Source organism: Amphiprion ocellaris, chromosome 3 (assembly GCF_022539595.1).
Source record: "Amphiprion ocellaris isolate individual 3 ecotype Okinawa chromosome 3, ASM2253959v1, whole genome shotgun sequence".
NCBI lineage: Eukaryota > Metazoa > Chordata > Actinopteri > Pomacentridae > Amphiprion > Amphiprion ocellaris.
This window is the reverse complement of record NC_072768.1, coordinates 26,247,180-26,264,559: the sequence shown is the minus strand read 5'-3', so window position 1 is coordinate 26,264,559 and position 17,380 is coordinate 26,247,180. Positions and strand designations below refer to the sequence as shown.

General features: G+C 37.9%; 2 protein-coding genes across 7 annotated transcripts in view; one reads left to right on the top strand and one right to left on the bottom strand.

Annotated features, from left to right (window-relative positions):
- aass (aminoadipate-semialdehyde synthase) overlaps positions 1 to 10,178 on the top strand; it is a 48,143-nt gene extending 37,965 nt beyond the window's left edge. For both annotated transcript variants that reach the window (XM_035947466.2, XM_023268709.3), the window contains exons 20-24: positions 1,175 to 1,270; positions 1,909 to 2,024; positions 3,718 to 3,806; positions 3,893 to 4,069; positions 7,711 to 10,178. In XM_035947466.2, coding sequence (XP_035803359.1) covers positions 1,175 to 1,270; positions 1,909 to 2,024; positions 3,718 to 3,806; positions 3,893 to 4,069; positions 7,711 to 7,829 — 597 coding nt within the window. In that variant the 3' untranslated portion in view covers positions 7,830 to 10,178. The remainder of the gene's footprint in view (positions 1 to 1,174; positions 1,271 to 1,908; positions 2,025 to 3,717; positions 3,807 to 3,892; positions 4,070 to 7,710) is intronic.
- A 4,088-nt stretch (positions 10,179 to 14,266) lies between these two features.
- Positions 14,267 to 17,380, bottom strand: part of ptprz1a (protein tyrosine phosphatase receptor type Z1a) — a 138,446-nt gene continuing 135,332 nt past the window's right edge. For all 5 annotated transcript variants that reach the window (XM_023268704.3, XM_035947462.2, XM_035947463.2 and 2 more), the window contains one exon: positions 14,267 to 15,187. In XM_023268704.3, the coding sequence (XP_023124472.2) occupies positions 15,044 to 15,187 (144 nt within the window). In that variant the 3' untranslated portion in view covers positions 14,267 to 15,043. The remainder of the gene's footprint in view (positions 15,188 to 17,380) is intronic.

The window sequence follows — 17,380 nt, the reverse complement described above, 5'->3', positions numbered from 1 at the left end:
CGACACTATATGATGTGTATTATATGACTATCACTTTACTTGTGTAATGTGGTTATCGGCTCTTCTACAATCGTCTGTGATATTTTCTGAGCAGCAAATCAGTCTAATTAAGAGCTGCAAGTAAGAATGAAGGAGGAAATCCTCAGAGCTGATCCCCAGATATTATGTAATGTTTTACATGTAACAAATCATCAAAATAATCACAGATACATTTTTCTGCCAACAAATTCTTTAATTTTTTTCCAGCTGGAAAGTTAGTTTATTGCCTATGTGCAACATCTGCATTTCTTTCCTCATTTAAAAGGAAGTAAGTTGTACTTTACTTTCAGGTATTCTGTCTGAAAACTATAAATCAGATTGCAGATGGTTATATTTAATACAGATCATAAGATTAAGTCAGAGTAACAATTATTAATTTTCATATGAACCAAAAACAGTGTTTGCTTCAGTTAGGATTCAGGGATTGAAATGGAAATCCAGCCAAGATTAATTCTTTCTTTAAATGGAGTTATGGAATAGCCTGACAAGAAAAAGCCCTGTTTTGAATCAGACTGAAATGTAGTGGTGGTATTTGAAATGGGCAGTACATGCATTGTGTACATGCAGTACGCAATGTATCAAATTGTGTGTTTTATGGTCCTTCAAAGAGGATCCAATGTTATCTCCAAATCTGCCAAAAAAAAACAATTTCCATGACGTGGTGATGGTATGGCATACAAGACTGTCCAACTGAGTTTTACATGTAAAATAAGAGAGGAAATGCATGACAGCAATGATAGATCGACAAGAAAAAAAAATCACTGTGGATATGTGTCTTGTAAAGCTGTTGTCTTAATCAGAGTGAAAAAAACCAAGATGGCGGCGCCCTGCTCGGCTGTACATGTACATATTGTAATAGTTTTATTTCAAATAATTTTTGGTGAGCTTTTGCATCGAAATTTCATTCAATGTGCACCAGCTAGTGTGTGTTCTGTTTGACAATAAAATGGCTGTTCTATTGTATTCTATTCTAAAAATTATATATTGTATTCTGAAACTAAAATAGTTGAAGTGAAACCGTTTCTGTCTCTGAAAAATGTATGTACAAACATGTTTTGCCAAACTTAACGTCTCCAAGTGTCTTGTATTTCTTATTTTCACTGTGACTGACTTTATCTCCTGTTCTGTTCCACAGGGCTTCTCCAAGGCCATGAGTGGTTTTGTTAAACTGGGTCTGATCAACAGCGAGCCCAGTCCCATCTTGCAGTCCACTTCAGCTCCCATTTCCTGGGTAGGAACCTCAGCTGAGGATCTTCACAATGTTTGAAAACATCCAAACACATGTTTGAAAAGCAGCCTCTAAGCAGTGCACCCTGCTACTTTCTGCACTCATTCAGTTTAATGAAACAAGCTGTTTGGCAGCTCAGCCACTTGAAGCTTCTGACTGTGGAAGTGGGAAGAGTCTATTACTGTCAATAGCTGCTTAACAACATCAAGGGTGCACTAAGCCGATGCACTGATGAGAGATGAGAGTTTACTGCAGATGGCGTTCATCATCTGAAAGGGAAACACATTGCTGCCTGTTCAGGATGTGTTTATCAGTAAACAAAAGAAGATTGGCAGTTTTAACCCGCCCCTTTACTTTCTGAAAACACTCAAACATTTTTTTCATTTCACTTTTAAAGGTGTCAAATTTCCATGCATTAAAAGGGAAGCAAAGAGACAGTTCAGGAAATCAACATAAGTAGCAAGGACACAATCTAGGACTTAAATAGGAGCCGGCAGACAAACTATGAACTGTTTATCTCTGGGAGGTGTAGTGGACGTAAAAGCAAATTTAAATGTGATTGTCCGATTTTAGGTGTGATGGAACTACATAGAGAATTGATGAAAGGATTTACTGGGATTTTTTTCCTTTCCTCATTACAGAAAGAACTCCTTTGTCAGCAGATGGGATTGTCTTCTTCCATCTCCCATGATGCCTTTGAAGAAGCCGTATTTGAACGCATTGGACAGGACGACTTCAGGATGGACACTCTGAGATGGTGAGAACAGGGCAAGATGACTGAAAAGTCTGTCATGAAAAATGTTGATAATAATTATTGATCATTTTTAAATGACCTATTTTGTATAAAGGGCAAGAGAAAATTTTGTATTTATGTACACTACTGTTCAAAAATTTGGGGTCACTTAGAAATGTCCTTATTTTTGAAAGAAAAGCTGTTTTTTTCAATGAAGATAACATTAAATTAATCAGAAATGCAGTCTAGACATTGTTAATGTTTATATATCCCTTATCTATACACTGCTTAATCCTCATTAGGGTTGCAGGGGGTCTGGAGTCTATCCAAGCTGAATTAGGGTCAATGCAGGGAACAACCTGGACAGGTCACCAGTTTATCTCAGGGCTACATATAGAGACAAACAGTCACACTCGTATTGACACCTGCAGACAATTTAGAATCACCAGTTAAGCTCAGCATGCTTTTGGACTGTGGGAGGAAGCCAGAGAACCCGGAAAAAGGTCACACGTGTACAGGGAGAACATGCAAACTCCGTGCAAAAAGATCCCGGGAAGCCCAGGACGTGAACCGAGGATCTTCTAGCTGCAAGGTGAAAGTGCTAACCACCAAGCCACTGTGCAGCCCCGAATATGGTGAATGACTATTCTAGCTGGAATTGGCTGATTTTTCATGGAATATCTGCATAGGGATACATAGGCCCATTTCTAGCAACCATCACTATTTACAGATATCTGACAGGGAGAAATCAATCAGCAGATTCAGCCTTAGTTTCAACAAGGATAGCCAGGGCTGCTGCACCAGGTAGTTTTAAGCTACTGTAGTTGTTTTTTTGTATCAATTTTGAAGCTACAACAGATTTTTCATGCTGTTTTCTCAGAAAGTTATCTTTGTCATATTGCCATATTTCTGTAGTAGTAACAACTTTTTATTTGGTGATACAAAAAAGTCATATTCTGGCCTCAACTCAGTTTTGACCAAATCTGTAGTGAATGTGTTTTAGTTTTATACAGCTGAATATGTTTTGTTTTTTGTTTTTTTGCAAGAAATTGATATTCAGAAGTCACAAACAAACAATTTTTATTAAGGAACTCTTTACGTGGTTGTTGAAGAAACCAAATCCTGTGTGGTGCTACTATAAACTAATCCTTTTGATGTCTATTTTTTGTGGCTGTGAGCAAATGAGTTAGAAGTTAGCGTTGCTGCTGTACACAGCGCTGAGAGGAAGGCTGAGGCTGCTCCTCTTCTGCACACTTTTCACTTCCCTCCCTAACGAGAACGCTTGAAGTGGTGTAGCCTGCACAATCTTCAATTTAAATTAACTTTTCCAAGGGTCTCTTGAGACCAAGGCTTCGTGCCGTCATTGTCCTTTGCTGTTAGCTGTGAAGGGAAGAGGGCCACGCTGGCATTGAAATGTAAATTCCTCTGACGGTAAAAGTGAACTATTGGAAACATTCCATCTGTGTCGTTCAAGGGAAAAACCAATGTACTCGCAGCTCAAATTGAATGACTTGTTGTTCATTTATTCAATTCACCTGCAAAGCAGCCACAAAAAGCAACTGCTCATCTCTTTAGATTTAGCCAAGGACGTGTGGGCTGCCATCGCAACGCTACTGGGGTATTGCGGCAGAGTAATTTTCTTTGAAGCTTTTAATATGGCTTTGTAAAGGTTATTTTATTTTGAAGAAAATGTCTTGTTTTTTGTTTCTCTGTGAAGGTTTGGGATGCTGAGCGATGAGTCAGTGCCTCATGCAGACAGCATTCTAGCTGCTCTTGCGAAGCATTTGGAAGCCAAACTCTCCTTCGGTGAGCTTACCTTTACCACAGTCTACAAGAACACAAGCTCCGATTGTAATACTGGTGTCAGCTATTCACTTCTGTCCTGTTTTCAGATAAGGGCGAGCGTGACATGATCGTCATGAGAAATGATGTGGGAATTCGCCACCCAACTGGTGAGCTGGAGACCAAACACATCAGCCTGGTGGTGTATGGTGACCCCAGCGGCTTCTCCGCCATGGCCAAGACTGTTGGATACCCAGCAGCCATTGCTGCTCGTATGGTCCTTGATGGTCAGTGACATCACTCTGCAAGAAATTTTTTTTTCAGGCCTTACTCAACACAACTACGTAAGACTTGCACACTTAGTCCATTGTAGAGCCAAAACTCCTGAGGACAGCAAGACACAATGGAATCAGTTTGCAGTTGGGACAGGAATTTTTTACTGTCACCCCTAGTTCTGATGGTTACACTTCAAACTATAATTGACTGTACCATAACAAAACTAGAAAAGCACTCAGAGAGCTCAGTTCTCCACCAAGGCTGCTCATTCGTTGTATCATTTCCGACAGCTGACATCTTCAAAAACTTCATGGATCCAGACTATAAGCCACAGCACTACCAGAATCTAATTACTTGGTCCTTGTGTCATTTCTGACCTTCCCTGAAAATTTCATCTAAATCTGTTTATCCATTTTGAAGTAATTTCTAACAGACATAGCAATTTAGATCTAAAACATTTCCATGACAGAACCATGTTATTAACATCCAATATATAGATAGATATATATAGATAGATATATATAAACTCAATTTGTATATTCAGAAATCATTGCAACATAGAATCTGGCCATTTAATATTTAGTCTACCCTCAAACTAAATAAATAAATAGAAAATTAACTTGCGGTGAGCACAGGCATGTGTTATGCATGTGTACGTTATGTACGGATAATGAATCACGTGACTGAAATATGTAGGGTGTCATGAATTCATGCAGGCAGCTGAGGTAGTGTTCACTTGTTGTCATAGTTACAGTGACACTATCTCGCAATCTGATACATAAATCTTAACAAATCCATGGATCCAGACTATAGGCCACATCACTGCTGAAATCTGATCACTTGGTCTTTGTGTCGTTTCTGACCTTTCCTGAAAATTTCATCCAAATCCTTTGGTCCATTTTTTAGTAATGTTGCTTACACACAAACCAACGCAGATCATCACATAACTCTGCTGTGTTCCTTGGAAGAGTAATAATCCCAGCTCAACGGTCTGCTAAAGATCACGCACTGTTTATTTTCATTTAAATAGTATTTTTGAATTGTGCTTGTCTGCCTACAGAGACAATGCTGTTGTTAAACTCATATATAAAAAACTAATAAATACATGAACATTATTTTACCTTAAAAAACTAATATGGTAACAAGAAATGTTATGTTTGATCTCTTAAAAGCCGTTTTGATTGCGAAGTATTTGTTGATGGCCTGATTTTCACAACAAAAATGAGACTAAAGCTACATACAAAGCAACCTTTCAAAATGAGACTTATGAAGAAACATTTTACAATTTTTGTCATCAAATAAAAACTAAACAATAATGTTCATGATGGATCAAGAATGCACTCCTGTTGAACCAGGCCCAGTTTGCCCGTAATGCCAAAATTGCCACACAGTCCAGCGCTGTTGCAAGAAGAGGCCTATGTTCCAGTTGGTCACATCATCCATCTTTACCCCCTTTCAGACATACACTCCTTTCTGTAAATCTGTCGGGATCTGAACATGCCAGCTTTATGTTTGAATGAGCCCCGTACTTAGCTGCCTGTGGAATCGACATACGGTAGTATTCTTGCTAGTCATGACTTAGTAATGTTTTCTGTGTCATATACAGTGGTGTTCAAAAGTTTGGGGTCACATCGAAATGTCCCTATTTTTTAAAGAAGAGCAGTTTTCTTCAATGAAGATAGCATTAAATGAATCAGGACTACAGTCTAGACATTGTTAATGTGGTAAATGGCTATTCTAGCCATAAATGGCTGATTTTTAACCGTTTGATGCACAACATGGGTCAAAGGTGACCCAAATCCAATGGAAAATGACTGTCTCCTGACCCATACTACACATCAAAGGGTTAATGGAATATCTACATAGGAGTACTGAGGCCCATTTCCAGCAACCATCACTCCTGTGTTGTAGTGGTACATTGTGTTAGCTAGTCGTGGTGAAAGACTAATTGATGGGATGGATGGATGGATGGATGGATGGATGGATGGATGGATGGATGGATGGATGGATGGATGGATGGATGGATGGATGGATGGATGGATAGATGGATAGATAGATAGATAGATAGATAGATAGATAGATAGATAGATAGATAGATAGATAGATAGATAGATAGATAGATAGATAGATAGATAGATGGATAGATAGATACTTTATTAATCCCCAGGGAAATTCAAGTAATTGTCATTGTGTTAGCACATGAATAAAAGTGTGAGTTTTCATGGAAAACATGAAATTGCCTGGGTATAATTCCAGTTGTGTAAAGTGATTTATGGAGAACTTTTTCTATGTTGTATTACTAATTTGTTCATTACAGAGAGCATAAGACAGTTTGCTGTCAAGGTGTGTTTGATAAACTGTAGAAGGGCTGAAGCTATTGATTGTTTTAGTAATCAAGTAGTATACCTATTCTTCTGGCAATTAATTAAGTAGTCAGATTCCGCACTTGGCATGCTTGTTACAGCATCAAAAGTGGAAGTGAGGTGTGCAAAAAAAATAACCGTTCTGGTGGAACATGGGCGGACATCTGCGGTGTATTGTACATATATAGTATAGTACAGGGGTATTCAACTAAAATTCAAAGCTGTGGGAACTCCACATGTATTTAGTTGGTGATGCAGAAATATCATAAATATGCTTTTGTTAGGTCCATTTAAACTGCTGGTGCTGCAGCTGATAGAACACAAAAAACTAAACTGATTAGTTAATTAGTGTTTCTTACAGAGAATATTCAAACAGTAACATTAGTTTCAATTGGATTTGGTTCAAATTGAAGCGATTTCCTTCATTATGAGGCAGTATCAGACCTACATGCACTTCAGTACATTATCATATATGAAGTCTAATAGTTTTATTGTGCAGCGAATCATTTGACTCAAAACGAGTCAAATGATTCTTTAAATGTTCCTGTTTGTGTGATGAGTTTGAAGCAGAAAGTCTAAGCTAACAAAGAAAGTTGAAAACCACTGTCATACCTGTTAACTCAGACTGAGGTTTTAGTTTTTGTTGAGCCGAATTTAAGAATGAAAGTCTGACTGTGCTAAACTGACTTCGTAGTTCAGCGTCTGATCTATTAAATGCCGTAAACACTAGAAAATCTGTGCAAGTTAAAATAGAAGCATCCCGTCAAATTTGAAATCCCCTTATAATTTATTGCTTATAGGTTCAAGTCCGTTTAGGATGAAGTCTGAGTCTGGACCACGGTCCACCAGTTTGTTTGTTTGATATTACATTATTACGTATAGCACATTACTTGGTGTACTGTCCAATATTTGTGTGCACTGTGGCTCTCTCTCTCTCACTGTAGTGGGTGTATCTGAATGCAGACATGAGGAATATTGTGAAACTGATCGATGTCTAAATGACAGAATTACCTTCACTTTAACTACAATGTTTGTATCCCATCTTTAAAGGACTTTGGAGTCTCACATCCAGTCCTCATTAATGACTCTATGGAATCTAATGTTAGCTCATCTTGTTGCTCCCTGAACTTCTTGCATCATTCTGTGAGAACCAGCTCATATTAGTTTCAGTCTGAAGGAAACTTAGCTCGCCTTGTCTGAGAGACTAACAATAGCATGTCATTCTGCAAAGTTAATGCTAATGTGTTTTATTGGTCTGTAGAGCCAATGTCTCTGTTTTCTGTTTGTAGGTGACATCAGCACGAAAGGTCTGGTGGTTCCGATGACGAAGGAGGTCTATGGCCTGGCGTTGGCCCGACTGAGGGAGGAAGGACTACATTTCATATCAAAAAGCACGCTACAGGAGTAGAGCTAAACCTTTAAGCACAGAAGACAACCTCCAGAGAAAATGTTTGAAGTTCACATGCTGTTAGCTGCTTTTTTACCAACATACTCAAACTCTGAAAACAGACTAACACTCACCTATCTGCTAATAGTTTGGGTTTAAAATATTTTTACTTCACCTGCAAGACTAAAAAAAATATTTTCTTAATATATGTGAAAGTGATGGAAGGTATAATGGCCTAAGGGAAAAAACTCTGTAGTTCAAATATTTGAATTCCCAAAAATTATTTCATTTTTTAAATTATTATTATTAAAATGAAACTCAGTTTTATGAAAAAATTCTAATGTTAAGTAATCTGCAGTTTAATAACAGAATCCTAAATTTGACTCAATTCTCTCATCTGTGCCAATCTCAAATCCGTTTTCACCAATGTTGACTGGGAGGAAACTTCTTCAGTGAATATGTTTAGAAGATGATACACTATGTGAGGCATTACAAATTTCAAGCTTTTGAAGTAGAAACAGATAGCTGGTCTGACTGGAATTTAAAGCTACATTTCTTGATCCCTCTATTGTACATTTTGACAGCTGACTTGAAAGCTGTCTCAGCACTGATCACAAGTTTCACCAGTGACGAGCAGAATGTTCTCACATGTGTAATGTTCAGTCAGAGAATCAAAGCTACAGATGAGTCAGGGATGTTTTTTAACCCTTTGTGCAATCCTAAATCTGCAAAGGGTTGTTAGATATTTGTTTGTCCTGTCAGTCTGGGTAGCTGACATTAGTTTAGACTGAAGACATGGATGTAGAGTCAGATTGTGGAAAGTGGCGCTATGTCTTATTGCATTGCAGGAAAGCAATTTCCCCATAAACACCCCTTTAATAGAGATGTCTGTAAAACAGGACACCTCCATGTACAAACTAAGTGGGTTGTTTACTCTCTTTATTAGGAATATATAATCAGTGGAAGCTTCTTATCAGGAAAATACACTACCGTTCAAAAGTGGGGTCACTTAGAAATGTCCTTAATTTTGAAAGAGAAGCAGTTTTTTTCAGTGAAGATAACATTAAATGAATCAGAAATCCAGTCTAGACATTGTTAATGTGGTAAATGACTATTCCAGCAGGAAAGGGCTGATTTTTAACGGAATATCTACATAGGAGTACAGAGACTCATTTCCAGCAACCATCACTCCTGTATTCTAATGCTACATTGTGTTAGTTAATTGTGTTGAAAGGCTAACTGCTGCTTTAGAAAACCCTTGTGCAATTATGTTAGCACATTAATTAAAGTTTGAGTTTTCATGGTAGGCATGAAATTGTCTGGGTGACCCCAAACTTTTCAATGGTAGTGTATGGTTTATTTTATATGTGATATCCCAAGTTTTGGGTAAATTACCACTCATGATGTAGCTGCAGTTTAAACGCATTACCATCCCCTGTATGTAGCTGTTATTGTATATAACACTAGTTTCATATATTATGATTACATTTGCATATTCTAGAATAAAGTTAAGCTTGCCGTTTGCTAAATTCACGCTTTCTGTGGAAAGTTGAGCAAGTGTACCTGGAAATTACATGTGACCGAGGAGTGACAACATTTTATCGCATTATATTCATGTAAAAATAAGACACTGTAAACGTTCTATGCTTATTACAAATGGATCTTATTTATTACCATTCAGAAAATAAGGAATTAAAATGAAAATATTATTTAGACCAGAGATAGAGGTATTAAAGGACCTTGGGGTCTAAGTCTGTGAGCATGCTGTCTGGCTTATAATTTATTTACCCCTGATCTTGATTTGGTTCGTGAAACTTTACTGATAACAACAACTCCCAGCTGCTGTTGAACCGAGTACAAGATGAGTATTTATTGTGTGCCACAGTATTTATTTTATTTTTAGGTGGGATGAGGTTACAATGTCAACAGTTTGAAATGAGCTAAAAGCAAATACCAAGAGAGTTATTTTACATGTATCCGAGATATATATTTTTACAATAATATATCCATATGTATTCCTTGCACATATCGTTTATGTAGGCCTCCGCAGGGTTTGAAACAGCAGCGTGTTGTTTGATATGTTGTTCATTTTTAGGTTTGGATCTTAAGGACTCTGGTGTGTTCCAGTCAGGTTTAAAAGGAAACAATTCACATCAAAACTAACGCATGTTATTGTCTAGTCAGATGTTCGTGTCAGTCTGATTATCTATTGCTTTACCGCCTTCCAAGTGAACACAGTTTATTTTCTTGTGGTCTTTGTGTTTTCTATTGTTGAGCTGGCATTCTATATTTGTAACAGATTGTTTCCTAGAATGCTTTCTGCTTTGTAAAATCGTCCTATGTTGAATAAAAGAAAAGTCATTCTGTTGAGATTATTTTTCTCTTTCATCATTTCATGATGGGCTGCACAGTGCTTGGTGGTTAGCCCTTTCACCGTCCAGCTTGAAGATCCCTGGTTCACATCCTGGCCTTCACAGGATCTTTCTGCATGGAGTTTCCATGTTCTCCCTTTGCAGTGTGTGTGTTTCCTCTGGGTTCTCCAGCTTCTTCCCAAAGTGCGAAAACATGCTGAGGGTAATTGGTGACTTTAAATTGTCTGTAGGTGTGAATGTGAGTGTGATTGTCTCTATATGTAGCCCTGTGATAGACTGGTGACTTGTCCAGCGTGTCCCTTGCCTTTTCCCTAAGTCAGTAGGGACAGACTCCAGCCCCCTGCTTGTTGGACATCAACAAGAGGAGTCGTCACAGCTGAGATATTAAAATGCAGCAATCTTTGTTTACACATTTTATCCATGCCAGGAGTGTGTGGTGTGTATTTACTGTGTAGACATATAGTGTTTCTTTTTTAAAGTCTGAGCGCCTAAACATAAATCCCTGTTGGCCTTGTAATAGCATGTAAGTGGAATGTGTTGTCTACTTGAATATCTTTGTCTCATGTAAAAGAACCAATTCTGGAACGTTGGAAGATTTTCCAGTGCTGGAGAATCCACTTTTCTCCGAGTTTTCCTGTTTCAGTTGTCCTTATTAGCTGTAAGTCTTATCACTTGTCACTTTATTTGTGGTACTTCAAATTTGTTTTTAATTTGAAATCAAATCATGCATGATGGTCATAAAGGTAGATCCTGCAATGTTACTGAAGCTGCAACAAAATGGTTATTTTCAGGCTGCTAATATGCAAATTCAGCCCTTGATTGTTTATGGTATTGTAGCGGAACGTGTATGAATGGTAGAAATTATACTTTATGATTAAAATGGCACTCTTTAATTTAGGGGCACCATCCTCAGCTAGCCTGAGGAAAATGTCAATTTAAGCTAAGTCTCAAAGAGACTTTGATTAAAATGAAGTTGATCAGTCTCATTTTGGTATCATGTGTGCGCATCATCTGCAAACACCTCAGATTTGACGTGTTCTTCTTCCATAATGGTTCTGATCAACCTGGTATCAGAGACTGAGTCCCAATCATCACTCCAAAGATGATGCATTTCTTTAATGTTCTGATTTAAACTGTTTTATTCACTCTTGTGTTGAAAGTTCTGTGTGTTATGTTGGGAGATCAGAAGGTCAGAATGCCAATCCTGCAGAGGTGTGGTTTTCCTCACATTTGACACTTTATGACCCTTATCAGATTGTAGTGGAGGTAGGAGGCATCCTGTTGTCTCCAAAAGTGCTGTGAGTGGTCCTTTTGTAGTAAACATCCCACCAGCAGATGTTCCATTTGGAGGTGAATTTTGGGTTAGTTGTCTCCTGAAATGGTGTCTTACCAAATTTACAGCTTTGGGAGAGGGTCTTTGGATCTTTGTGTGTTGCTCTGGAATGTTCTGCTCCTTAGTACACTACAGTATGCAGTGTTGAGTATAAATGCAATGAAAAATAAAAGAGCCTAAGGCTGTTAACTGAAATGTTTACAGCAGAGTGAAATTTGATTTTAGGCCTGACAGTGACACAAAAGTAAAGACTTTGAAAATTAAAAGAATAAATAAATGACAGGGGAAGTGTGTAACATTCATCTCATTACAGTGAAAATGTTTAGCTGGGTGATCTTGGCTGGGTTCTGCTCAAGGTTTCTGATTGCTAAAAGGGAGTTTTTCTTCTTGCCACTGTCACCTTAGGGCTTGCTCTGGGGGTTCAAGCATATGGGTTCTGTAAAGCTTCTAGAGACAATCTGAATTGCAATTAGCGCTATATAAATAAAATTTAATTGAGAATTGATTACACCCCAACTACAACAGCACTGGCTGATCCACAGAAACGCCACCTCACAACCGACTGGACCCAAAAGATTCTCTGCCAGACACCATAGGTCACCCCCCTGTGGTCCTGTGTTCATATTCTGGTGGGTCAGACCAAAACCCATACAGTATTACATAGGTGGTTTTAATGTTGTGGCTAAAAATGTTTTATTGTGTGATGTGCAGAAATAATTTATTTTAAATGGAATAAAAGTGATCAAGTCTAATATTTGGTTGCCAGCCTTTGTGATGGGAGAGCAGCCCTCAAAGCAACTGTCATGGAGATAGGGTTTAAATGCTGAGTCCATGCGTCTGACACCTTTCAGTGTCTGTCACATAGGAATGTGTTTGGCGTTGTTTTGTTGGGTCTCTCCAGCCCGTGAGACTAGAGCATGCACACAACCAGACAAGATGTGTCTGAAATCATCCTGCTGCTGCTGTCATCTCTTCCACCATCATTAAAGACGGTTCCAGAAGCAGCCATACCTGCCCAGACCCTGACATGACCACCTCCATGTTTCAACTAGAATGGTTTGGATCATGCTCTCCACACTCTTGGTTTTCCAACACTTGGGTAATGAATTCTAATCCAGCCTTTGGATTCCAACAGTGGATTGGTCATGCTTTCATTTTGCATTGGGGTTCCGTGGCAGCCTTTCTTGTGTTTATTTTTAGGTCTACCAGTGCCTTCTGTTTTCTTTAAAACTTCCCACAAAGCTAGCCTTGATCTATTTCCTGTGATGTGATTCTCAATGATATTTTGTTTTCTTTTTACCAATGAGCTGGTTGTCAATCAGTCAGTTCTCTGGTCTTCATGTTGGTGTTTGTTGTGTGTGTGTAACCTAGCACGCTGTGGACATACTTATGTACTTCTGCTTTTGTAAAATGTGAAATATTGGACATGTAACTGATGCCACATTTTGCATGTATGACACCCTCCCGTTGTCTTCTTAGCCTCCAGTTCTTCTGGAAAAAAAGACAGCGTTTTTGCTTCTGTTTAATCTGGAGGCAGTCATGCAAACTGGGCCACCAAGCAAGGGATAATTGGGCATGTAATTATGAAAAGTCAGAAATGCAAATGAAGGTGTGGATTCAGTAGCCGGCCAAGACGATGTCTGGACACTTGACCTATTTTCTGTCCTGAAAAGGCACGTTTCTTGCCGAGTCTTAGCCCGGATTAACACATGGGAAATCCATTGGAATAACCAGTTCAGTGCACAGATTAAACCATGACTCCATAAAGGGAGAATGTATAATCCACAGGTCGGACACAAATCCTTCTTCATTAGAAATTGAATTAGGAAAGGCTTAGTTTTCTCTGTTTATGTGTTTGTTACATTAACACCTCTCTGCTGTCAGGCTCACAGATGGGTGTGTGCTCCATCTTTTGTTTGGACGTTGTGATCTCTGAACCCTTACCCAACAGGCATCTGTGAGCTGGTGGTTATGGAGGAGCTGAGGCTCTTTCAACTGCTGTAAGTTACTCTGCATAAACAACAGCTATGAGTCTAAATGTGTAAATGCAACCGCTTTTTCAGCCAGTGTCTGATTACCTCCTCCTACAGTTGTTGGGATTAAACACCCAAGATGAACATTTTTTACACCAGACACTAGAACTTGGTGAGGAAGCGGCTATTTAACTGTGAAAACTTGATGTGAAGTACTATTTTCAAATACTGGCTCAATTAATCTGATCTTTGCTTTGGATAATCATGGTTCCCACAGAAACACGACTAAAAACACTATGCTATACAAAAATATTAAAATCTGGCCAACAGCTTGAGATGTCTCTAATAAAATACAGGTGTACACTACCATTCAAAAGTTTGGGGTCACATAGAAATTTAGTTTTTTTTCAATGAAGATAACACTGAATTAATAAGAAATGCAGTCTAGACATTGTTAATATGGTAAATGACTATTCTACCTGGAAACGGGTAAATATAGGGATACAGAGGAACATTTCCAGCAACCATCACTCCTGTGTTCTAATGCTACATTGTGTTAGCTAATGGTGTTGAAAGGCTAAGTGATGAATAGAAAACCCTTGTGCAATTATGTTAGCACATGAATAAAAGTGTGAGTTTTCATGGAAAACATGAAATTGCTTAGATGACCCAAATTTTTGAACGGTGGTGTATGCATCTGAAAATGTGTTGTTGTCCCTTCCCAGCTGAATATATAAAATTTGTAATTCTGCACATAGTAACAAACACTCCAAGAGGCTCTTTCTTTGGTGTTCTTTCACTTCTTTAATCCCCTATCTAATAATCCAGCAGTGTTTCATGTCCAGCTAAAAAAAGTAACATGTCAGTACCCCATGCATCACATTAGTCTGTTACAAAATCCAGAGTATAAAAGCATTAATGTTCTGCAGCTAAGCAATTAGAATTAAATCGTAACAACTGAATGCACTAAAATTGGTAAAATATAAAAATCTAAAAGTATAAATAGAAATTTGGTCCATCGAGATGATTACTATAATATTATTTACATTAGATTATTATTATTTTATTATTCCAGGCCCTTATTTTAGATTTGACTTCATTAGCATTCTGCCGCTACTGTTGCAATGGTATTTACAGAGAGGAGTTCAGTGCAGGAGTTCTATAAAAGACAAGCTAACAAAATATCATTTGATGTAAAAAGATGCAGATTTTCCCTTTTTTTTCACCCATTTGGCTCAGTGCCAATAAATACAAAGGTTTAGGAAAAGTTAGTAGAGTGAAAAGTCTCAGGGCAATACAACATTAGAACACTGAGCAGTTAGTCTACAGTTTGTATCAAAGTTAGAAGTACAGAATAAAGAATACAAAAAGGCACACATTACAAAACCATTAAGAGTCCAAATCCAGCGAAGAAGAAACAGGCCAGTCTCAAACTACAACACGCAGAGACCTGAACGACAAGGATGTTTACTGAGGAGTTGTAGCGTGAGTCTGGCATCAGGAGAAGTTGTGTTGGTGACAAAATGCTGTAAAAGTTCTTTGCGGTTTTTTGGGAGGCTACACCAGAGATTCAAGACTCTCTGCGGTGCTGGCGGTTCCCACCACAATGGTTCCATTGTTGTCAGAGGACTGGAGTGTTTTCTCGTCTTCTTGTGTCCCGATGAGACTCAGCATGGCTTTGTATAGGAACTGGTACTGCTCCTGGAACATACCCACAGATCTCATTCAGTACCTGGGTACTAGTAACATGTCACTTTACATGGTTTTAACTAAGATAAATAATCAATCGCCATGTGTTTAACTGACCTAACAAACGACTCGAGGTTACTCTCACAAATCTTGGAATTAAGCACGTAAATGCAGGTATTTAGGAGCCACCACTTTATCTGTAGTTCTACCAAAATCCTCCAAAATTATTTTAACCCTGACATCCAGAGGAATGTACTACAGTGTTTCCTCTAGGATTATTATGTTTTGTCACCTCCCTGATTTGCTTGAGGGAATTTCTTAAAATTCTGCACACATTTAAACTCAACAATGAATTGATTTTGATGGTCAAAGGTCAGTGTGACAAAATAATCAAAGGTCAAAGGTCAAGCCTGGACAGACATGAATGTGAACTGCACCTTGACTGGTTGGTCAGGGCAAGTGCAAAGCGGTAAACCTAGTTTTTGAAGTTTAATTTAGTCCAACAAAAGTAAGTTCTTGTTTTACTTTATTATTACACACTGTCAGGAGTATTTCAAGACAGATGACGCCTGTGAAAATACCATTAGAGGTGTAACAATACAGGGCGTTTGGGTAAGATTGAAACTTCCTCTGTTCAACCCACTCTGCAATTCATAGCGACGTCGCTGTTTGATCCTTCGATGTCGGCTCTTCCTATCATTGTGAAGCAGAATTCACCAAGCGCTGGATTGTTCACCCACTAATAGGGAACGTGAGCTGGGTTTAGACCATCGTGAGACAGGTTAGTTTTACCCTACTGATGATGTGTTTTGCAATAGTAATTACTTTCACAGCCAAAGTTTTGTTTAAACCCCTAAATACAATTCCATTAAACAGTAATACTCCTACCCTTATACCTCAGATTAGAATATTGTAACTATTGCCAATCTAATCTTGTAATTTTTAGAAAAGGTTATGGTGATTATTGGTCATTTGGAGGACAGGAGCTACATGATGCATCATAATGAATATGAGCTTGAACTTCAATACAACAGTTTTTTAAAAACAAAGTATTTTGAACAATGTCAAATTAAAAGTCTTTGTTTGCGTTAACAGATGTAAACCTGTTAAAAAAACAACACATTTACTTTAATACTAAAGAAATCTTCATGACAATTTTAAAGTTCTGCAATGTTTTTGTTTTGGCACCAGTACACTGATAAAGTGGGTTACACTGTGTTCTGCAAACTAAGCCTTGTTGTTTAGCCTGTATTTGCTTGTTGTATATAAATATGCCAAATTAACCATTGATAGTTAACAGTTGCAACTATGAAATCCTGAGGCCCAGTCCCATTTTTGGATCATGATTATGAAGCATCAGAATTACAAGATAATGCACAGTAGACTGGCACTTTACAACTTGCCTGAGAATCATCAGGTTTTTAGGATGTCTTCAGAATTGAATTCATGACCAGATACGCGTCAGTCCATCGAGTGGTAAAGTAAAAAGAAACTGTTAAATCTGTGTATTTCATTTTCCAACATATAAATATAAAACAGGGCTCATGTTGCAGTCAACAGTCACAAAACCGCTTCCATAATCTGTTAAATATGGAAGTGATTTTAAATAAATAATTTAAAATTACATTACAAAAACAAAAATTACAAAATATATTTTCATTGTTTTGTCATTTTAACAGATTTGGGTCTGTAAACTGTGGTGGACAGTTAGAGGAGACTGCTTGTCTTTGCCTGTTGCTTTGAGTACAGAGGTTTTTTTTTTTCTTAAATTATTATTCTCAGTAATTACGTTGTCAAGTCATGCTGATAATTTTTTGAGAACATAACTCAAGAAGAACACAAAATAACCTTCATACTTAGACCACGGGTGTCCCACATGAGGTAGATAATCTGATTAAAGTTTGGCGAGCCTTGCTGCATAAATCTGCATATTAATATGGTAATACAAACTACTAGTACTGTGAGCATATGTGTTCTTTTGTTAGTGAGATCACAGCGGGACATAAGGCCTCTTCTTTAGTTATGTCACTGTGTCAACAGAACTCAGTTATTAACTTGATGAATACAGTGTTGTTTTTACTGAAAAACCTATGAAAATAAGACCCAGGTTGAAATAAGCTCTGATTATCCTTTGCGCATAAATTGTACAAGTCACACAAAGTGTGTAACGGACAGTACATTATCATCAGCATATTGCGAGACAGA